This window comes from Erpetoichthys calabaricus, chromosome 15 (assembly GCF_900747795.2).
Source record: "Erpetoichthys calabaricus chromosome 15, fErpCal1.3, whole genome shotgun sequence".
NCBI lineage: Eukaryota > Metazoa > Chordata > Cladistia > Polypteriformes > Polypteridae > Erpetoichthys > Erpetoichthys calabaricus.
Genome location: NC_041408.2, coordinates 26,237,370 through 26,261,352, shown reverse-complemented (window position 1 = coordinate 26,261,352; position 23,983 = coordinate 26,237,370). Strand labels below are relative to the sequence as shown.

The window sequence follows — 23,983 nt, the reverse complement described above, 5'->3', positions numbered from 1 at the left end:
TTGCTGCAAACATTCTGCTAGACAGCGCTAGAAAACTGGCCCTGTGCAGTCTACAGAGGCCACACACTCCCCGAAATAACACTCCATCATTCAAGTAATTACCTATGCACACCCACGCCCCCCCACCCCATCAGAAACACTCAAATGTTAGAGAGTTAATCTGATGTCTAATGTGTTAACTTCTTGAAATAAACAGATGTCAAGGAAAATCCAGGAAAATGCAGCACATCATTAAAATAAAAGAGTTTGGCACAAAAGGAACACAGGTGGGCTTTTTTGTCTGTTGCTAAACTCTGGGATCAGAGAAAAAAGTGCAAGGGTCCAATGACCTGGTGAATTCAAGTAGGACTGTTCTTGGATGTTAACCACCACATGGGTAGACAGCCACTAAGCAGCAGGATATATTAGTGGCTTTCGTTATCATCTTGTTTACAAGAATTAGTCTAATACACAACGTAAGTAGCTAAATGCCATGACTGCTCTAATTCTCTCTGTAAACAAAACATACTGGCAAGTTTGGGCTCGACCTTCAGCTGTATCTTGCTTTGAAGATTGTCTCTGGATGCTTACATTTCAAATGGGCCTTTTCTAACATTTTAAAAAATGTTTAGTTAAAATGCATTTCCCAGTTAAACCTAGCCATATTTATATGGTATGTATGTATGAATGCAAGCCAAACCTAAAGTATGTGTAAAGATGCCAACAAGTCATTTAAACCATGAATCACAATGCAGAATTGATTATAAATTGTATTTGCTGCAAAGGGATCCTGTTTTAAGATTCTGGTAGTACGGCAGGCTTAACTTTATGGCCATAATGAACTGGGCATTACTTTTTAAATATTATGGATTACTTTAACTGCACCCAACACCATAACTGAACTTACCTATACAGTATAGACTGTACATTCTCAAATCCACTCAGTCCAATTTAGGGTTGGCAGAGCCTATCATGGCAGCACTGCTTTATTGGCTGAGAAACAACTCCAGACATGGTGCCAGTCTTCAGTAAGGGACAGTCAGGCACACAGCACACCCACACACCACTCTAACATGCACATCTTTGGAAATGAGTTAAAAAGAAAGCTGATGTAATGCAGAAACGAACCGATGCTGACATGTTAAGAGCGTGTAAATGCCACACAGACAGCGACTGGTTGTGAAAACCGACTGGTAGCAGTGCTAGCCACAGTGCCACCATGATGTTCTTCCTGTTCGACACCTGCTTGAGGGAACACAAGTGAAGGATGTGGCAGAGCACATCTTACATGGATTTGTGCAAAAAAGAAATGATATACAGAAAAATGGGATTCAAAAGCTCTGCCTTGTGAAGTATGCGTTAACTGTAGCATGCATGCACTTGGAAGGAGGAGGCGTTTGCTTTTCAAAATGGCATTTTGTTTTCTTTTTGTCTTTTCTATCTTTGCATCGATCTGCCCTCCCAGACATGAACTCCTTTTCAGGATGGAAAAGCGCTTCCAGCTCACTGCTGGTTCCGGAATTCAAACACCTGACGGACTGCTGCTAAGGCAGATTGTGTCGGAGCTTTTCAATAAGCTATCTGCAGTGAAAGAAAGAAAAGAAGGCAAGAAAATCTTTATTTATTGTGCATGGAGCCTGTAAACGGCATTGCTGAAGCACATTGATTACATCTGGCTGTCCATACAACAGGGCAGACACAATCTGCAGATGCCACCGCCAATGCTTTACATGTCACCTACTGCTAAGACTAAGTTTCAAGGTGGCCCCACTAAAAATACTCTCAGTTCAACTGATAGATGCTTTCTATTGCAGACGTCAGTGAGGACCACCTCTAAATGCTTGACCAAACTCGATGGACTCCACCTTAGAATATGAACTTGGCACTACACTGTTAAGAGTCCACTCACACTCTGATAACAGCAGTCATAACATCTACATTTCAGAATAGGTAATCCACCTGAACTTAAGCATGTCTGGGCCCCTACAGTACTTGGATGGAACACCATCTAAGGAAAACAATGACCAAAATATTTACAACAAAATACACAAACAAATCACAAGTAAACATTTCATATTCTGAAAACATTCAGGAACTGTCCCAGAATTAAAACAATGACATTTTGCAAAAACACAATGAAGTGAGGCTAAAAAGTAATGGTCTGCATAGCAGAGTAAGTAATGAGTTCAGAACAGTTTGTTATTGAATGACCAAACATAAAAAATATATATCTAAAATCCTGACGAGAAACTGTCAGTTGTCATGGGGTATGTGTGTGGTCAACACTAGCATAATGTAAACTGAAATCATTTCTGCCAGTTAAATACTTAAGTACTATTCAAATGTGTCAGTCAAGACTCATCCTGCAGCTTAGGTCCACCCTTCCTGATAGATACTAGTAGGCTATTTTAAGTGCAAATGCCATTTAACAACAAGAAAGTTGACTACCAACATAACTATTTCACACAAGGTTGTCAGTTATGACATGCTAAATTTAGTTTAAAAAAACATTCACCTTAGGGGGAAAAAAAAAAAAGAAACGGACTTCTAAGATCATGTGTCCTCTAAATTATACAATTGAGATACGCTTTCAGGTGTGGAAACAAAATTCAGCAACACTTTTAAAACAAGTAAACAAATCTTTCATCTAAGGCTAAATCCACACTACTAGGCATTTATTTAAAAACAACATTTTTAAACAAAAAATTATCTCTGTCCATACCAGCATTATACAAATAAATAAATAAAGGCATGTGCATGTGTGTCTACATCTTTGCTTTACTGCATTGTGCTTTTGTATCTCTGTGAGCTCAGCTGTATTTTACACCCGTCCACTTTGTTAAGTGATTCATTATTTCTTTTTCTGCAGAAAGCATTCCTCGTTACTTCATGGATCATGTTTAAGTAGTAAACATTGATAAACAGGTTGTCAGCCTTTCACAACAGTAATGCACACAGCCATGGAATTTATAAAAAAAATTATAGCAACCAGAAAATTATTTGCCTTTTGAGGATGTATGCAGCATTCAAACTGTACAAAACTCAATTTAGATGCATACAAGTAGGTAACACAACAAGCACTATGGAAAGCAACTCTTCTATGCACATTAAGTTGGAATGTTTTTCTTCAATGGACGGTGATCTGAGACATTGTCATGAGTTGAATTCTGTCAGGGAAGGCCTGCATAATAACCATAAACAAATCAGAGCACAGAATCTGTTTTTGAAAAACTGCATTTTCACCTGTCCACATGGAAACACTAAGCCTTAAGTATATGACTCTGGACAGTGTTTTCAAATGTCTACATTTTTGTGGACAAAAGGTGAAAATGGGGACTAATGTCAACATTTTTAAATGAAAACATAGTGGTGTGGACAGGGTCTAAGGCAGGAGTCATTTAATCAATTTATTGGTTTGGATTTTTATGTACAGTAACTCCCTGCATATACTTCACATGGCTTGCCCGCTTTATCAATGAATGTAGTGACCACTGGTTATTAAGAAAAGATGCAGCTGTTAGGGGAGGCACAAAGTAGCAAGCAGGCAAATAACTGCACCCTATGCTACAGCATCTTCTGTTCCCACACCAGGATTGAATGTATGGTCCCTGAATGATCGGCCTGAAACATGATTCCTTCAGTGATACTCACTCTCTATACTGTGCTGCTCAGGAGCATTACCTGTCCTTTATTAAATATTCCTTGACCGTAACTCACTGACACATTTCACACTTTTCAGACACTTGCGTTGATTTTTAGATAGTAAAGGCAATAAATGGCTTTATTCATTTTACATGTCCATTTCCAGCATTAACTACATCATACTTGTATTTCTATATGATGCATTATTTCAATAGGCATAATTTATTCATTGGATGCAAACACTCACCTTGACTTGAGTAGCATAAAAACCAATTAAAGATGTAAGAATAAATACCCGGGATTCCTTGACCACAGGCCAGCTTTTCTTGTCTAGGTTGTGTATGTAATGTACAAGCCTCCTCATTATAAAGCACACATCACACACCTGGGTTGGCAGGCCTACCCAGCACAACCTGTAGAGGTTTCATCCGTGGCTGCTTTGCAGAAAACCTGGGAATTGTCTAATTCTCTTAAGTGCAATAAAGCTCCATCGATGGATAAGCCCAAAATCAATAATTCAGTAGATTAGTACTAAATGGCGTTCTAATGCCATTACATAGAGCCCCAACCCAGCACTAAACAGTTTGTTCACTTTTCTTTCTTATCTGCACTATGGCCTGGGCTGGATTCAGCGTGTATAAAATTATGTTTATTGTCTCATAAAAGAGGAGAAGCAAAAAAAAAAAAAAAAATCTTCACATGGTAAATTAGAAAAGGCACATAAAATTCACTGAAAAAAAACAACTCATCATTTATGAAAGTGAGAGAAAAGTTTGGAAGAAAAAAATATTATTTAAATATCTAAGGTAAGGAGATCTTTCAACAGTTATTGAAAGACGTGAGGCACCTTTGAGCATACAGTTACTGCTTTAAGATGTTACAGGCTAAACCGACGGGTGGAATGTAAATGACTTGTGAAATGACAAGCTTGATGTAGTTCCAAGGAAGAACAGACACCTCAGAAAATCAAGTACACATACACATTGAAAAGGGAAATTTGAAGTTCCCACTCACCTTTAAAGTTTGCTCATGGATGACACTGGAAATGTTCAGAAAAAGTACATTAACTGGAAGAAGGATCTTTGGTTATACAGAAGTCAAAGCAAAAGGAGGTGCCCAAGTGATAGAGAAAGCAATGCCACCAGCTGCAGCATAGCAGCCTGACCTTAAAAATCCTGCCAGTGTCACTTTACTGTGTCAGTTTAGTGCTTATTTCAATTTCTAAGTTGCATCACATTAATAGGAAGCAGAAATAAGTCACATAAACTAAGCATGGCTGAACACTTGTACATGGATCTGTTCTAACTTTATGTCAGGTAGGATGACGAGACCTTCTCCTGAAACATTTCAAGAGAAGTGCCTTGCTTTGATTGACTTTATAAGCCCAGAGTTGGTTATGAATATGACACTTGGTAGACCATAGCTTTCTAAGGCAGTGCTGCTCCAAACGATGTGCCCTTGTTTTGAGTGACAGAAGAGAGGTCCAAGAAAAGCCAAAAATATCAAGGGAATCAGAAAAGCTAATACAGATGTCATATTGTGCAGCAGGTACATGACAGAGTTGTTTGGAACGTAAGGGGAACTGGAGAAGATGGATCCCAGAAGAGCACCAATAGAATACCTTGATAAGGACAGCATGCCATTCACATAATGTGAATTACAAGCTACCAAGACTGGAATACTCATTCCATGGAACAATCCAGAGTACTCAAAATAGACTGTTCTATTCATATTAAGAAACATTAATGACTGCACTTGAGATACTGCGAGGGCAATACGGCTCTGGTTTCATGGCACAGGAAAGAAAAGTAACAAGTCACAGACACAAGCCCTCAACAAAGAATACCACCCAACTTGTCCTACAAGTGCACAAACATTTTCTGCTGTCTGAATGGTCAAGTCTGGATGTTGCAGTGACCAGCAGATTCCCACTGGAACTAATAAAAGTTGCTCTATTTTATTCCATCACAACACATAGCGAATGGACAATGTCTGGTTTAGACAAAAGCAGGAACTAAAATTAAAAAGGGAAAACCGTGTGACAGGAGTGAGGGGAGCCTGCGCATTAGCTTAATGGAGGCTATATAGTCTGCAGTGCCCAAGCTGGGATGCAAAATATTCCTTGCTTAAACTGTCTATTTCTCCTTGCCAAACTCTGTATGGAATAATGCTTAGATTCAGAGATTAAACAAAATGAGAGTTTTGTGTGTTCTGCGTGGTGGCTGATAACCTGGTAGTGGCACTCTCACAGCTGTGTACACAGAGCTGAGCTCAACAGCAAACTAAGCGACCTGTGGGAGGACAAGCTCTTGTTTCCCTAAAGATGACCTGTTTCTGTAGAGGGTCCCAGCACAGACATATCTTGTATGTCCTCCTACTGGGAACATGCACCACATAAGTCCATCTTCAGAACGAGAAGTTGACCAGCCTGGTGTAACAAGAAATCAGCATCTTTATGAAAGGATGTTCTGCTGGCTGCATTGCCATAAGAGATGTCTAATAACTCTTTGGTGTCCATGCCTCCATGTTTGAAGAAGCAAGGTGCGACTGAAAGATCCACATACCTGACAACTCACTGGTGCCTGCTTTTTCAGGTATCCATAAATACAGACTTATGATGCTCTCTGCCAGAATAATGACATGTGACACTAGCTCCTCTTTACATGTAAGACAACATAGAAGTCAAGAATTAGAACATTAAAAAATGTAGACAAGAACAGGCCATTCAGACAAACAAAGCTCACCAGTCCTATCCATTTAATTCTTCCAAATTAACATCAAGTCAAGTTTTTAAGGTCCCTAAAGTTGTACTGTCTACCATACTACTTGGTCACTTAGATAGATAGATCGATAGATCGATAGATAGATACTTTATTAATCCCAAGGGGAAATTCACATACTCCAGCAGCAGCATACTGACACAAAAAACAATATTAAATTAAAGATTGATCATAATGCAGGTAAAAACAGACAATAACTTTGTATAATGTTAACGTTTACCCCCCGGGTGGAATTGAAGAGTCGCATAGTTTGGGGGGAGGAACGATCTTCTCAGTCTGTCAGTGGAGCAGGACAGTGACAGCAGTCTGTCGCTGAAGCTGCTCTTCTGTCTGGAGATGATACTGTTTAGTGGATGCAGTGGATTCTCCATAATTGATAGGAGCCTGCTGAGCGCCCGTCGCTCAGCCACAGATGTCAAACTGTCCAGCTCCATGCCAACAATAGAGCCTGCCTTCCTCACCAGTTTGTCCAGGCGTGAGGCGTCTTTCTTCTTAATGCCACCTCCCCAGCACACCACCGCGTAGAAGAGGGTGCTCGCCACAACCATCTGATAGAACATCTGCAGCATCTTATTGCAGATGTTGAAGGACGCCAGCCTTCTAAGGAAGTATAACCGGCTCTGTCCTTTGTTACACAGAGCATCAGTATTGGCAGTCCAGTCTAATTTATCATCCTGCTGCACTCCCAGGTATTTATAGGTCTGCACCATCTGCACGCAGTCACCTCTGATGATCACAGGGTCCATGAGGGGTCTGGGCCTCCTAAAGTCCACCACCAGCTCCTTGGTTTTGCTGGTGTTCAGGTGTAGGTGGTTTGAGTCGCACCATTTAACAAAGTCATTGATTAGGTCCCTTACTCCTCCTCCTGCCCACTCCTGATGCAGCCCACGACAGCAGTGTCATCAACGAACTTTTGCACGTGGCAGGACTCCGAGTTGTATTGGAAGTCTGATGTATATAGGCTGAACAGGACCGGAGAAAGTACAGTCCCCTGTGGCGATCCTGTGTTACTGACCACAATATCAGACGTGCAGTTCCCAAGACGCACATACTGAGGTCTGTCTTTAGGATAGTCCACGATCCATGCCACCAGGTATGAATCTACTCCCATCTCTGTCAGCTTGTCCCTAAGTAGCAGAGGATGGATTGTGTTGAAGTCTAGAAACATAATTCTTACAGCACCACTGCCTCTGTTCAAGTGGGAGAGGGATCGGTGTAGCATATAGATGATGGCATCCTCCGCTCCCACCTTCTCCTGATATGCAAACTGCAGAGGGTCGAGGGCGTGTTGAACCTGTGGCCTCAGGTGGTGAAGCAGCAGCCTCTCCATGGTCTTCATCACATGTGATGTCAGAGCGACAGGCCGGAAGTTGTTCATCTCACTAGGACGTGATACCTTTGGGACTGGGGTGATGCAAGATGTTTTCCAAAGCCTCGGGACTGTCCCCTGTTCCAGGCTCAGGTTGAAGATGCGCTGTAGAGGACCCTCCAGCTCCGATGCACAGACCTTCAGCAGTCGTGGCGATACTCCATCTGGACCCGCTGCTTTGCTGGCACTAAGTCTCCTCAGCTCTCTGCTCACCTGCGCTGTTGTAATTGTTGGTGGGGATGTCTCTCCTATGCTGGTATCAACAGAAGGATGTGTGGAGGGTGCAGTACTCCGAGGTGAGAGTGGGTTAGGGTGGTCAAACCTGTTAAAGAAGTTGTTCATTTGGTTTGCTCTCTTCACGTCTCTCTCGATGGTGGCACCTCACTTCGAGCTGCAGCCAGTGATAATCTTCATCCCATCCCACACTTCCTTCATGCTGTTATTCTGCAACTTCTGCTCCAGCTTTCTCTTGTACTGCTCCTTCACCGCCCTGAGCTGGACTCAGAGTTCCTTCTGCACGCGCTTGAGCTCATGCTGATCACCGCCTTTAAAAGCCCTTTCCTTCTGGTTCAAAAGGCCCTTGATGTCACTTGTAATCCATGGCTTGTTGTTAGCATAGCAGCGAACAGTTCTTACTGGAACTACAATGTCCATACAGAAGTTGATGTAGTCAGTAGTGCAGTCAACAACCTCCTCAATGTTCTCACTATGTGATCCCTGCAGGATATCCCAGTCTGTAGTTCCAAAGCATTCTCTCTGAGCCTTCTCTGCCTCCGGGGACCACTTCCTGAATGAGCGTGTAGTTGTAGATAGGACCCTCACTCTTGGTTTGTAGTGAGGCTGAAGCAGAACCAGGTTATGATCTGCTTTCCCAAGCGTCATTTATTCCAAGTGTATGTGGTTAAGTGTATGAAGAAAAACTTCCTAATGTGAAATTTACCCTTAACAAGTTACCATGACTCCACTTTCTCATTGAACTTATTTTAAAGTGACTGTCTCGATCCACTCAACTAATTCCCTTCATAATTTTAAACACTTCAATCATGTCTCTTCTTAATCTCCTTTTCCTTAAACTGAAAAGGCTCAGCTCTTTTAATCTTTACTCATAACTTGCCTAGTCACTCTTCTCAGGAGATTTTCTAGTGCTTATGTGTCTTTTTGGTAGACCAGAAACCAAAACTACACACAGTACTCCAGATGATGCCTCACCAGTGTCTTACAAAGCTTGAGCAGAACCTCCTTGGACTTGTACTCTACACATCAGGGTACCATATAACCTAACAGTCTGTTTGCCGTCTTAATGGCTTCTAAAACACTGTGTGGAAGATAAAGTGACAAGTCCAAAATTACTCCTAACTTCTTCTCATCCAGATGCAGTCCAAATCTCTCTGTAATGATTCAATGGATTCTAGATTATGTTCCAATCCACCTATCTCAGTGTCATCTGCAAATTTAACCAGATTGTTATTTTTATTCCTATCCAAATCATTTATATATTTAAAAAGCAGCAGCCCTAGCACTGACCCCCATGGGACACCTCTCTTAACTTTACCCAATTCTAATAAGGTTCTTTGCACCATCACCTTCTGCTTCCTGGATCTGAGCCAATTCTGCACCCATCTATACACTACACCATAAACTTCACCTCATTTAGTTTGATGCCCAACCTCTTATGTGGGACCATGTCAAATGCTTTCTGAAAGTCAAGATAAATAACATCATATGCACCACTTTGGTTGTATCATTTTTTTGCTTCCTCATAGAATTTCAGCAAGTTAGTAAAGCATAACCCACCTCGTCTGAACCCATGCTGACTGTTCATTAAAATGCCTGCACTTGCCATGTGCTGCACAGGCTTTTCCTTAATAATTCCTTCCACTAATTTACCTGTAATGCATGTTAAACTTACTGGCCTTTAGTTATTTGGATCTGCCCAAACACCTGTTTGATATAATGAGATAATATCTGCCATTGTGAAGTCCTTCATAATTTCCCCAGTGTGCAATGATTTTCTAAAAATATGTGCCAAGGGTTTATATATCTACTTACTAACCTCCTTAAGCACTCAAGGATAAATATTACCTGTTCCTGGTGATATGTTTATTTTCAACCTATTTAATCTGCGCAGAATTTCTCCCTCTACAATCTCCAAATCCCTCAGTATCTCCTTAGTAATCCCTGTTACCGCTAGGAGATCATCTACTTCCTCACATTTGAAGACCTCAGAAAAATGCAAGTTTAGAGCATTAGCTATTTCACTATCTGTATATTTAAATTCACCTTTACTATTCCTAATGCACTTCACCTCCTCATTGACAGATTCTTTCAGTATTTTAGTAGTAAAAAGAACAATTTGGGCCATATTTGGTGCTTTAACATAATGTGTTAACTCCTCCTCTTGTGCTCCGCTACTTTAGACATTAGCCCAGTTACCATTTTCAGGTTCCTGTACTCACTAATGGTGAAAATGTCCCCTGCATCTATAATACCCCCTTGCCACCATTTTCATAACATCAGTTGTGAACAACCTACTGAAGTCAGCAGGGTTAAATTACTTTTAAAACAAGAACAGTTATATCATGGGGCTTTCATTTTGCTTCTCAATTATCTTGCAGCATGACAAGTGAAAAAGAGGAGAGACATGGTGATAAAAGAAACAAAAAGAGCCATGTCATCTTTTCAGAATGAGCTAATGGTGCTAGCAGTTCTGCACAACATCAGCCTGTAACTGTTCATCAATTGCAGTTTGAAGCCAGGTATGGGTATTCAGGATTAGCTCCTTATATCCTCCTTTACTTGTGCACCAGTTCTGGAGCTCCTGTGTTTCTCTTTTCTCTGTGCAACCCAGGAAGAGGTCAGCCATTATAGATTCATAAAGATAGATACAGAGTATAAAAAAAGCTCTAGTTTTTAGGCCAAGCAGCATGTGCCTCACTGCTTCATAGGAACAGAATATAAAATGGGAGTATGCTAATACAAACATGTAAAAATTATATAACACTAATCTATGGTAAACTTTGCCACACAACAGCTAGGAAGTTTTTAAGAGGGGTGGTAATTTTTTACTACTTAGCCCTATGCCCCCCCCAAACACAAAAACACACTATACACCAAGACATCAAGCAAGGGAGACAACCCGAAATCTTCTGAAGTGTTCTGTATCCTTTCAGCCCAAGGTAGAAATGCATTTGTAACTCAGAAATGTCCTTTACAGGAAGAGGCGTTCCATTAACCCTAACAGCAACCTGCAGGTCCCAATTGATGCTACCGAAACAATAAGACCACATTTACAAACAGGGCTTGACCCTGTTTCCCAGAAATATCCATCAATTGTTAAATTTGAAATGATAATTCCTGTTATAATAGTATGAAGCTGATATCTTAAGATTACATGATTTGTGAGCCCAAAACTCTGCCCAAATCAAGATCCCAAATTCCCCAATCCCTGGTTGAGATTAAATGGGACTTACACTTTGCCGGAAGGTCATATCCACAGGTGATTTTCGCGTTGCCAGTTTCACATCCATTGAGGGTCTGGCACTCATCTAGCAAGCAAAGACCTGCAGCCCGATGAATGCAGCCATCCACTAAAAAGGAAAAGGACAGTTAACACATGGAATATAGGAGCCATCCCTTCAAAACAGAGAACATGGCAGACATGCAAATACTGCCTCCAGTAACACAATATTAGAGTCACAAAGTGGAATGCCATCAGTCATTTTCAGTGACTTCTAGAACACACACCTCTAAACTGTGCAGCATGTTCCCTCCATGCTTTTATTTTTTTCCCCTCTCTCAAATTTTTTGCCCTTCATTTTTGGACACACACAAGTCTTAACTTAATTGCTTCTGTCAGGGTATAGTCATTTACAGAACAGGAGGCATGGAAGAAAACCCCAAAGCACTACTAGTCTCTCTTCACCCCCTCAGGTACCTTCCTCCCTGAATGTTGCACCTCCTTGGTCACACACAAAGAAGGTAAATTTATACACAATGCCCATGGAAAATATTCACTGCCCTTTAATGTCAAAGTGAAAACAGATCTTTGCAAAGGTTGTCTAAAGTAACTACAAATATAAAACGCATAAACAATCACATAAGCATTCATATCCTTTAATATTACACATCTAAATTATCACTGGCTCTTGCAGTCAGGGGGTTGCAGATGACTGTGGTGTAAATGCACCTGCATCTGGAAGCTCCAACTTGTAGTGAGTTAGTATCATGGCCTAGCCAACAGAATGAAGACAAAAGAACACACCAATCAACTCAGTGAAAAGGTGATCCAATTCTGGGGATGGAGACAAGAACATATGCAAGTCACTGAATCCACTGAAGTCAAGTAAAATCATTTATTAAGAAATAGAAACAGCATGGCATAGCTGTAAATCTGCCCTGAAAAGGCCGACCACAAAAACTGAGCCTCATCCTATATACATTTAGCATTTTAGAACCATTAAACAGTAAACATGTAGGCTCAACAGTAGTTAACATTGCTACCATGCAAGCCAAGAATCCTAATTTCAAATCCTAGCCTGGGCACTAACTGCGTGGGTTTTAATCCTGGTATGCAATTTGTCCCTTCACATCCCAAAGTCAGCTGACTTCTGACTTTAAACTGGCCCAGTATGGGGGTGTACATGAGTGTTCCCCATGATGGGTTGGCGCCCTCTCCAGGATTGGTTTCTGCTGTGCATTCAGAGCTAATGAGGTAGGCACTGGATTACAAGGCAGAAAAACAAGGCATGGACAAAGAGAACAAGCTTAATGCATGCAAGAAACCAACAAGCATATGTACTGTATTAAAAAAAATGATCAAGATCATAATTTACATACAAAACTTAATTCTGTTAGGCAAAACAAAACAAGAGACACATTTGCGTTGTAAATTTTTTTACTAGGCCATCAGTCAGGGAACCTAGAAGGCTGAACGGTGGCCAGCATGTTTAATGCAGAAGTGTACATTTACGAGTGTTATGTACAGGAGGAAGCCTGCCACCTTGCTGGCGATCATCCACAAGACTTAAAGAGCACAGATCTCATTAAAAAAATGAAAAAGACTAAAAGAAGTTCTAGTGACGGGCGCTGAGAAATGCGTCTTCCTCTCCAGTGGTAATATAATTAGCCTTCCTTAGAACTAGTCCATCAAGTGCCTGTGATTACGCACAAATGAAATCGCTCACACTTGAAAATTACCGCTGTTTTTCTTTCCAGAAAACAAAATAGTGAGCAGCTGTCTCTAATTTTGGCGTATCTAGTTTGGAGTCATTAAGTTTCTTAAATTATAGTAACTGGGTTAATTGGCACCATCAAGAACTGCAGCTTTTGTTGTTTTTCTTTACGCACTAAAGAGAATTTGATAAAGACCTTCACCTTATAAATATTGACAAAAGCCCTGGATGACATTTCTTAAGTAGAAATGAATTTGCTGCGGAAAGCAGAGGTCAGTAAAGCAAGCGTATGTGTAAGTAATGACAAAGAAGGTTGTCTCGAGAGAGCTGAAGCTGCTATACAAGACTTGACCATCAGCGTTTTGTTACTCAGGACACAGCACTCTCTGTTTTGAACTGTGGTCCTGTTCAAGGAAGACTGCAATCAAACACAACAGGCAGGAAAATGTTGGTGGGGGGACAGGTTACATATGGTAAAGGGTGGCCGTATTGCAGCACTACACACAAGGTCAGGACAGGCCTCCCAGACACATAAATATGCAATCACTCAGTACATACAACAAGGAAGGCAAAATGAATTGCTTAAGTGTTTACTCTTCAAGACCCCATCACTCACTTAATCTCTGGAACAGAACTTGAGTCCCATGCTGTATTTATCAAGTATCTCAGAATTACTACTTGGAATTGCACTAAATGTCTGACTAGAATGAGAATTTGTTCTACCCCAGAGTAGGACATGAGAAGTAATTATAAAGGGTCCTGCACTCACTCACTCCCATAAAGGAGTAGTGGTTCACATTTGAGAATGAATGACATCACCCTGAGCCCCAAAATGGCACTTATGATGATGCAGTTTTGTAGTTTCTGATACTAATGTTAAGGAATCACCAAAAAGATGATGATAATAATAATAATAATAATAATAATAAAAGAAGTAGAAGAAAAAGGAAACCATAATAACATAGGATATTGCACTAAGCTGCACATAAACTGTTGCCACGTTGTAACAATATCAAGAATAACACTGTAACAAGCACCAAAATCTAAGAAATGGTTGGTTGTGACATACCCAAATTATTGCTAATATAAAGCTACATTTCCCCTGTGGCCAAAAAAATGTAACATTATCAACACTTTCATTTCAGCTGATAGCACACGGATTCTCCATATATATATATATATATATATATATATATATATATATATATATATATATATATATATATACTGTATATATATATATATATATATATATATATAGATATATATATATATATATATATATATATATATATTATATATATAGTCACGTAACGCACAAGATTTTTTTATGAATATTATTCCATCTCTGTCAAACTGCTGTCCTTTTACAAGTTCACTGATGTCCAGTGTTTCCAAAACATGTTGCCTTTCCTGGGATGTGCGTTCCAGTCTTTGCCTGAATGCCATCGTCTGGCGCCTCCTAGCAAGTTATGACAGCTCACAAATTCACATTAATTTTGGTGAAATTAGAAGTAGTTTCAGAACTTAAGAACACTGATCAAATGCTTTTACTTCTGCTTCTAGGAAAAGGACCAAATTTGCGTCACTCTGAGATTTTTGAGCCAGTTAGGACTGTTTTCTTACTCTTGAGACTCTTGGCAAATGTGGGCAATGGTCTGTGCTCCTTCACCTTCATACATTTATTAGAGAAAGAATATTTCAGACATCAGCCCTGTCATTATCCTACAACTGACATCTCTCTTTGAATACTTAGTCAGCTCTATGAAATACTCAGTTTGCTACTCTTTATAAAAATTCTGACAGCTCTATAAGCACTCCTTGTCTCTAACTCTCAGTAAACATTCAGTCAGTAAAGTAGTGCCCCCCTGTCCCTAAGTCTCTGTGAGCAATTCACTTGTTTGGTATGCCTTCATTATAACTCATTCTGTCTTCACAAGTCTGTTAGTAAACAATCTTTGCTCTCAAACATTTAAATTAAGACTGTGTTTTAAAAACGTTAAGCCCTAGTGCTGTATTTAATTTGGGTATTTTATTTTCTCTGTTCTGTCCTGCTAGTGTTTGCTATACAATGATCTATATAAAATGAAGGGTAAAAAGATGAGGAAAAGAACACAACACCAACCACACCAAGCCAGTCTTCTCACTCCCAGGGATTGCTCCTGGAGAAATTAATTCCACTGGATTTGATGCCCATGTTATGCATTCCCAGGTAAAACAGTGGATCTAATGTTCTCCTCAATACTGCCAGCTCTTATGTATTCAATAGACTTGATTGGGATGCCATCATTAACACACTGCATGGAGGTCAGGTATTCAAGGGTTGAGATCCCTGCCAGTCTCCTTCCTTAGAGTGCTTCCTTCTCCTAAGAGCTACAAAAGTCAAGTCAGCTTTGCCTGTAGGCAAGAGAGTACATACAGTATCTACTGTGCTGGCCACCCAAAATTTTAGTAGAAAAGATTTGACATTCAATTGCAATATGCTGCGGTGGGTTGGCACCCTGCCCAGGATTGGTTCCCTGCCTTGTACCCTGTGTTGGCTGGGATTGGCTCCAGCAGACCCCCGTGACCCTGTGTTCGGATTCAGCGGGTTGGAAAATGGATGGATGGATGGATTGCAATATTAGGCACTAGTTAAGAAAGTTCAGAAAGAACACTGATAAAAACCGTTGCTCTTGTTACAGGCAGTAACTCTCCAAAACCTTCTTATAGTGGTCTCTAACAAGCTTATGATAGATTCAAGAGTCAGATAGACAGATATATAGAAATGAAAAGCAATATATGATTGACAGACAAAGAGACAGACAGAGCCAGATGCTCCGATCTTCTCTTCAGATGGCAGCAGGTGTTTAGCCAGTGGGATGCCCAATGACTAAGAACTTTGTCTTAGCTCTGGTCATAGCCTTCTGTCGTCTTTTCAATGAGCTCCATGTGCATGTCCTGTGGGTGTTACTGGGCCTGATGGGGTCAGTCAGGTGTTGCACATTCACAAAGCACTGTGGATTCTTCGATCGGCGTTGGACGTGGCACGCCACTGCACAGTGGAGTTCATGTTAATACGACTTTATATTTCTCTTTTCTATTATTTCCTTGCTAAGATAGAATTCTCCCCAAAGGCTTTTTACTCAGAGCCCTTTCTTCATAAGGATTTAATTTCAGCTTGTTAAAAGGAAGACCCTTCTGATAGATAGCCCATTGTGCCAAAGGAGGCAGCAAGATAGAAATCCAAATTATGTGTCTGAAAGGCTGGCATCCTGCTAGGAGCTGGAAATCAATCAAACGTAAAGCGACGAAGTTTCATTTGTGCTCTCCGGCACCAAGGCTACTGAAGAAGCAACAATGTTCTGAGGAAGAAAAAGAAGAGGATTTGAGAAACTGCTGTTAGAAAGGAAAGCAGTGAGATGCCTCAAATGAGATGCAGAAAATTTGGGTTTTTAACTTGATACACCAGCATGGCAACGGCAGTGTGATTTCAGTCCAGTCTATCTAACGGAATGCTTAAAGAGTTTTTTTGGGGCTTCAGGTTATTGCTGGAATTCAGTCATGCATCTCGCCTAACTATAATGAAGGCCCCAGAAGTGCACTTTTCAAAAGTTAATTGTGGCCATAATACCATGGCCCAGGTGTGAATCTAATGTCGCCACATAACTGAAGCATCTGTTTGGCAGAGGCAGGAAAGAGGATGGGTTTACGCATGCCCACAGTCTAGCTCAGCACTTGAATGGCTACTCATTTAAAACACTTTAGCTCAACAAGACTTTCTCCTTTTCATTTAGAGCTCCAGCCATGGTTATTTTAGTTCCAATTTTTTTAATTGGTTTTTACATCCATACTATTTTCACCTGTCATTTCATTTTCAATTTATTTTCAGTGTAGGTGTATGCACTTTACACCATTTTCATTTAAGTTTTTATTTTTGTTGACTTCCCTCAATTAGTTCTTTATCTTGATAGAATATTTTAGCTTAGTTTTCATTTCAGCTTAAAACATGAGCATTTGATGAAGATTAAGAAATGCACACTATGCTTACATAGCACAGGGATCGTAGAAGCATGCAGTGAGGCTCTTTTTGCTTCAGAGAGTTATCTTCTGAAAGTTTTATACGGTGTCTCGCTCATGTTGTAGCAGGCTGTTCACTTTAGCAGCACTGGGCACTTTAAACTTCAGATCAAGTACATCACAGTAACATATGAAGGCAGGTGATTCACGCGACCTGCTAGACAAGTCTGACTTAATAAACAGCTGTACCAGCAGCACATTCTCTCTTTTTGTGTTCAATCAACTGAGGTGACCAGACAGCAGCTTTTTCCAGCAGCAGAGTCCAAGTTTGGTAATCAAAGGAACCTGTTATTTTATCTTATTTGGTAGGTCTGTATTATTTAAACTTGTTATGGTCCTCAATTTCATTACAGGCTTCTTAAAGAAAGCAGTTTAAGAGTGTTTTTAAATTTGATTGGTTCTTTCCATGTGATTGAGATCCACAAAAAAGCCATCATGTCATTTATTACACACTTGCTCCTGTTCCTTTCAGTGTCATACAGGAAATACTCTCAGACAGGACCACCGTATTTGTGTCCAGGTCTTTGCTGTGTGTCCATGTTCAAAAATATGTTTCTTCTAGGCAGCTGACAGCCATCACCACATAATTATTTAGCGAAAAAGGAGGGACAGTCAAAAGCAGTGTTCCCTCTGTGGAATGGGTTGGCATGACCAAAACTGTTCACTTATATTACCTCGTAAGCCAAAACATGCAAATATACAATACAACTATCTATATATATTCATATGAAATCATCTGAAATGCATCACAACACATATTTGAAAATATATTAAATAAATAGGCATGTTTATTCAGGCACGATTTACTCATTTATTCATAAAGTTGCTCATGGCCTAAACACCGTTTTTAACAGTGCATTCATTGTGATTTCTGTATTAAGGGCCAGCAGGGAATAGCCCACCAACTGTTGGGTAAAATTAATGATAAGCCTATCTCAGGATTGGCACTCCAGCCACTGTAAAAATATCTCACATGCTTCAGATCTCAATCTGAGTGCTTTGTCATGTAGTAGGGGGTGGCAACGAGTTGTAATCAGCACATGCTCCCAACCTCTCTCTCTCTATCTCAGTAATTCAACTTATTATTAAAATGTTTATAACAACCCTTCACTTTGTGTTCTTAACTTCCTTAGTGTTAGACCTGAGCATCACTCTGGCTGAGAAAACAGTGCTAAAAGTGTCAGTCGGGCAACTGCAGAGACGTGTCTCGCGTAAGCGTTAGACCTGAGGATTATTTGGGCTGTAAAAATGCTAATAGTGTTAGCCCCGAGCATTAGTCAGGCATTAGCATATTTACGTCTTCTCCTAGCTTCACAATGGTGTCACGTAAGAAACGTTTTTTAGCATCCCAGGTGTTGCATGCTGTTGACAGTAATACGAGGAGTGATGTTGAGGACCCTCGCATCAGCATTGATGACAAAGTGAATCTGTCTTCAGGCTCTGAAATTGAAACAGACAGTGAAACCAAAAGCGATTCTCTTGACCCTGCTTCAAATAAACCAGCTCCACCTCGTTTTGATTTTATGCAGCAGCCACGAATAAAAGTGAACATTGACAGCCAAGATCTACTTACTTAATTACTTGAAGTTATATCTTGATGATGACGTGACCAAAAGAATTGTTGAGACAAACTGGTATGCTGAACAGTGTCGGGTAAATAAATGACCGTACACCTAAGCAGTTTTCCCATTCAAACAGATAAGAAGTGGTAGCTGCTGCCGATATTTGGTATTTGCATCATCATCATCACTATCATTCATTTCATATTATTATTATTATTAGCACTATAGTTTTACACTTCTGATATTGTAATTTTGTGATTTGCACATTTTACAGTAGAAAGATGTGATTTACTAAAAAAAAGTAATTTTTCAAGCAAAAAATGCAACGACTTTTACTTTTTTTGAGAAAAAAATGTTAACACTAGGAGGTTAAGCATTTTTTTTTCCAATTCCCATCATCTGCTCAAAGATAATTCTAATCTAGAAAAACAATGCTTTTAGTAGTGTGTGAAACTGCCTTAATGAGAAGTACTGCAAGCCTGTTTCTGCCTGACAGGGCTAGCTGTATTGGCCCTGCAGTGTCCTCAGTGTACCCTTGGCTTGATTACAAGAGCCCCTTAATCTCATCATTAAAAAGAGGTAGCCATAGTATTTTAATTAAAAGCAGTTCAGTATCAGGTTTGTATCAAGCCCAAGACATTATGCTGATCAGATTGGGGCCATGTAGCATCTGGATCTTCTCTCACAGCTGAGGGGGACTGCCTGACAGCACTCAATTTAGAAAAATCTGCTTTAACAGTATGATGCCCCTGTTTCAAAGAAGAGAAGGGAGAACAGGTATGTAGAAAATAATTTATTAACTGTTTCTGGTCTCACAATGCCCAAGAAAACAACTGGCTGCACCATGGGGATTAGTGCTACAGTCTACCCAAGAGTCTATGTTGGAGTAGTGCTGCGTGGGTTTGTTGAAGTTTTCTTTCCATGTTATTGTGGCTAGGACCTTTTTCACCTTAAAGCCTTTTGCTTCCAAAACAGAGGTGCTTCCTTTTAGTTTAGACAGATCACGACCAACAGATGTTTCTGGGCAACAGAAAGTTATGGCCCCACCAGAAGTTTTACACCAAGATGACCACTGAGAACATTATGCACAACAAAACCACAAAAATATAAATCAAACCTGATTAAAAATTCTGAAAATACTAATTCTCTATTTACATCACAGTGTCTGTTATTTTTTAATAGAGAGACAAGAAAGGCTTATCACAAATAGCGTCTGATGTGTGGGGACTGGTGTTACAGACTGTGTTGATCTCCATATAATAATCCATTAAGCTTCACCATCAAGTGATGCTTTGTTTGGGTTTGCACAGTTTTCAGAAAGCAGCTTTTCCTGCAAAGTTGTCTTCAAACCAGTTACGCTTTGTACATCATTGCAAATTGTAAAAGTATGATTTTTCAGAATGTTCTAATTCTGACAAATTTTGAAATCTTGATTTTGGAATTCATACATGAATCTGCCATCTTGAGAGCTCTTCTGAGTTTTAATGGTTTGATCTCAGATCAGATTTCTTCCTCAAATTAAGGTTATTTATAGAAATATCTGCTTTGGTGTATATCACAAACTAAAGTTACTTTAAAATGAAACTTCCAAACTGTACATGTTGTAGATGGGAGAGTTCAAGACAAACTAATTGGAGCAATTTAATGTCAGATTGCAAAGAATTCCTCTATGGGCTTTCCATAAAAAAAATTTAAAAACTGGTTACTTGAAGGGGCGGCACGATGGCGCAGTGGGTAGCGCTGCTGCCTCGCAGTTTGGAGACCTGGGGACCTGGGTTCGCTTCCCGGGTCCTCCCTGCGTGGAGTTTGCATGTTCTCCCCATGTCTGCGTGGGTTTCCTCCGGGCGCTCCGGTTTCCTCCCACAGGTTAGGTGGATTGGCGATTCTAAATTGGCCTTGGTGTGTGGGTTGGCACCCTGCCCGGGATTGGTTCCTGCCTTGTGCCCAGTGTTGGCTGGGATTGGCTCCAGCAGACCCCCCCCCCGTGACCCTGTGTTCGGATTCGGCGGGTTGGACAATGGATGGATGGATGGTTACTTGAAGATGGATTGTTGTGCCATCAATCATTTGTAAACTATTAAGCAGATTCTGATACACTTCTTTGTGTATTACTGAAAGATATGCACAACATTTCTTAAACTATGCACAACATTTGCCACTTCACCAAAACTGGACAGAGTGCCAGTTCCTTTACAAGGTCTAATTGAACATGCTGGAGTAATAAAGAAAAGCAAAATGAGAGAGATATCTCCAAGACATGCACTGTTAATCTTAATTGATCAACAGACTAGTACAGTAATGTGTCTGATAAAGTATAGTGGGTAAACAAATTAAAAAAGTGAAGGGGAGATGGAGAAAAGTAAAAAGGATATCACTGGAGTATGTGAGTAAAGTATTGTTAATGTGAAACATGATGAAACAGTGTGCAGTCTAAAGAATAAACACAAAGACATGGCATGCCTGGTGGTCCATTTACAAATGGCAGGACACATTTAACAGCTTACATGAGCAGACTATCAAAGAGTGCTCATATACACACACACACATCTACAGTATATACACAAATAATAGATGTGAGGGGTAGACCAGCAATCATGGAGGAAGGTTGCCGAAGAATGAAAATGTTTTTCTGGGCACTCAGAGAAGGGAGCCTTAAGATGGACAAGAAAGAAACAGGTACATAAAAAAAAAATGAAAAGTCCAGACTGGATTGGGACAAGAGAACGTTGGAGAATTACAGCAGAGGAATTTCTTTTGTGTACATCAATAAAGGAACCTCTTGAAGTACTACTGACTTAGAAAAACAAAAGGAGACTGAGAAATATGAACAGGTGGTGTTACTGTCACAAATCAGCAGACCTAACGATAAAATGGACTCTTTGTCATATCTGAAGAGAAATGTTCAGAAAGACTGAAAGAAAATTGAAGTCTAAGTGAAGAGAAGTCATAGAAGTAATGAAAATTAGGCATAAAATAGTCATGTTGCATAATTTTGCCAACTGTTAACTAGAAAGTGGGTATTCAGAATAGGGCAGGAAACAACAGCACAAGAATTTACAGAACATCCCAGTGCTGAGGAGATGAAGGCTTAGAAATGAACCTATGGCTCGCTGGCCACTCACTTCATAACTGATGTGGCACTTGCTGAATGTTTTGTCCTCATTTACATATACTCCACCACAATACAACGCTGTTCCCAATCCCAAATTGTGAAGGATCAGCATAAGAGATGACTAAATAGCTGATCCCTCGCTACTTTCTCTAGAGAGGTTTGCCACCATTGGAAACAACCTGCTGCTCTCATTAGAGATCAGTGGGGCTGTAAGAGAAAATATTTAGGCACATGTGTCTTTCTCAGTAGGTACAACAAGTTAACAGATGTACCAAAGTAACCACACAAGCAGCAATGCAATCAAATGTATGACCAGAAAGAAGCTGTCATCAGACCTCTTTTCACACAATCTCCTTTGGCTCATGTTGTCATGACCATTCAATCATTCGTCTCTTAATCAAGAAAGTCAAGGAAATGTGAGTGGCCAAGATTAGGGACCAACTGAAAACAGCTTACTGAAGCAGGTGTCAATACATTAGATCTTAGAACGCCAAACTTGTTCAAAGAAAAACACTCAACTTGAAATGAAAGAAAATGATTAAGTCAAAACCTGAAATGATTCCCTAAAACTATTTTGTTCTTTCAACATAGATTTTCCAAACCCAGCCCATCCTATTATTTATAAGCAAAGTTAGCATAAATATCCACTTGCTGTGATGTCATATGCTGTGTAGCATGTAGAATTATAGCAACTGCTATACAAAGTGATGACACTTGTGACATATCCAATAAAGCAGTGAATACAAATGAAATGGTACAAAATGCTATAAAAGTTTCTCTTCAATTCCCCCTGTGCCTAAAGCAGAAAGCAGGGTGATTAACTCTTAGAACATTGACTTGAAATACCATATATCTTTTGGTCTTCTTATTCTTCAGATTGTACAAGATGGTGACTGTTGAGATGTGGCCGAAAAACTTGTGGTTAAGTCACTATGTGCAGCTTTAGCCTGCAGGTCATAAACCTGGAAATGTGGGTGACCAGCTGGGTATGAAATAGCTGTAACTCAGGCCAGCAGTGGTAGTCTGCCACAGTGTAGGACTGTTAACATTTACAGGTAACCTTCTCATGCAATTTCAAGGACTTCATAGCATATCATCTCTAAAGTCAATTGTGATATGAAGAAAAGCAACAAAAAGCTCATCATGGGGAGCGAGATTCAAATTCTCAAATGTTAGGTGTGCAATACCACCAGGAGGTTTATAAAAACACTCACAGATCATGAAAATAGAGTAATAGGTCTTAAACTTATGAACAAATGATGAACGTGTTGAAATGTAACAAGGCGAATTATTAAATAATTAGAAAAAGGGGATGATGATGCGTCTAATCTGAAATGTCAGGCCCCCTAAAAACTGCTTAGCCAATGTCTCTGCATTAGTAACAGCTAAATGAGCCCACAAACAAGGGTCACCTCCTCTGATTTCTCTTTTGGCGTCATAGTGAGTTATAGAAATGTAATTTCAGTTTACATTATTTCTCTCATCCTGTTTTGTGGGCTTGGTGATAGTGAGCTCTGTGAACAGAACATTACAAAATAAACACAGAATGACTGGACTAATATAATAGACTAAGACCAGGGTTAGCTGGTGTGCATGAGGGTGCCCTGTGATGGAACAGCACTCTCTGCAGGGTTGAATTCTGTCTTGCTCTGTCTCAACATTTTCAGGGTAGGTTTCAGCTCCAGCTCAACAGTGTACTGCAAGGGAACAATGACAGGTTGGACTGGTCTTGTAACACCAAGGAACTATATAAGAAACAGCAGAGCAGCCTCTTCTTCCTTAGGAGACTGTGTTCCTTTAATGTGGGAAGTGACATCTTTCACATCTTCTACAACTCTATGATGGCCAGAGCTATTTTCTACTCTGGGCTGGTAACATCATTTCAAGAGAGGTTCACCGAATAAACAAGCTAATTAAAAGAGAGGGCTCAGTTATGGGAAGCACACTGAACACCCTGGAGACAGTAGAAAAGGAAAAAACTGAGTGCCATTATGAACAATGCTACACTGACACGCAAACACTGAGGACTTTCAGCAAACAAATTATTCAGCAGAAGTGTGTCAAGAAACGCAACTGGGGCTCCTTTATACCAACATCAATATGCTGGCATAATGCCTCAATGTTGCTAAAGTGCTCAAGACCAAGGTTCATTCACTATAATCACATGCACAAAGCTCTTTGAATTATTCACAGCTTCAAATGCAAACAGGTGTGTGGCATTGGCTTATAAAGTGTAGTGCTGGTGAAGTCACCCAGTGTGACTTACAGTACTACGCCCCCTAGCAACTGGGAATTGCATCCTGATGAGG

At 40.2% G+C, this 23,983-nt stretch overlaps 1 protein-coding gene across 4 annotated transcripts in view; it reads right to left on the bottom strand.

Annotated features, from left to right (window-relative positions):
- The window catches only part of macrod2 (mono-ADP ribosylhydrolase 2), a 1,343,630-nt gene that overhangs the window by 860,087 nt on the left and 459,560 nt on the right, over positions 1-23,983 (bottom strand). For all 4 annotated transcript variants that reach the window (XM_028820323.2, XM_028820324.2, XM_051919692.1 and 1 more), the window contains one exon: positions 11,241-11,357. In XM_028820323.2, the coding sequence (XP_028676156.1) occupies positions 11,241-11,357 (117 nt within the window). The remainder of the gene's footprint in view (positions 1-11,240; positions 11,358-23,983) is intronic.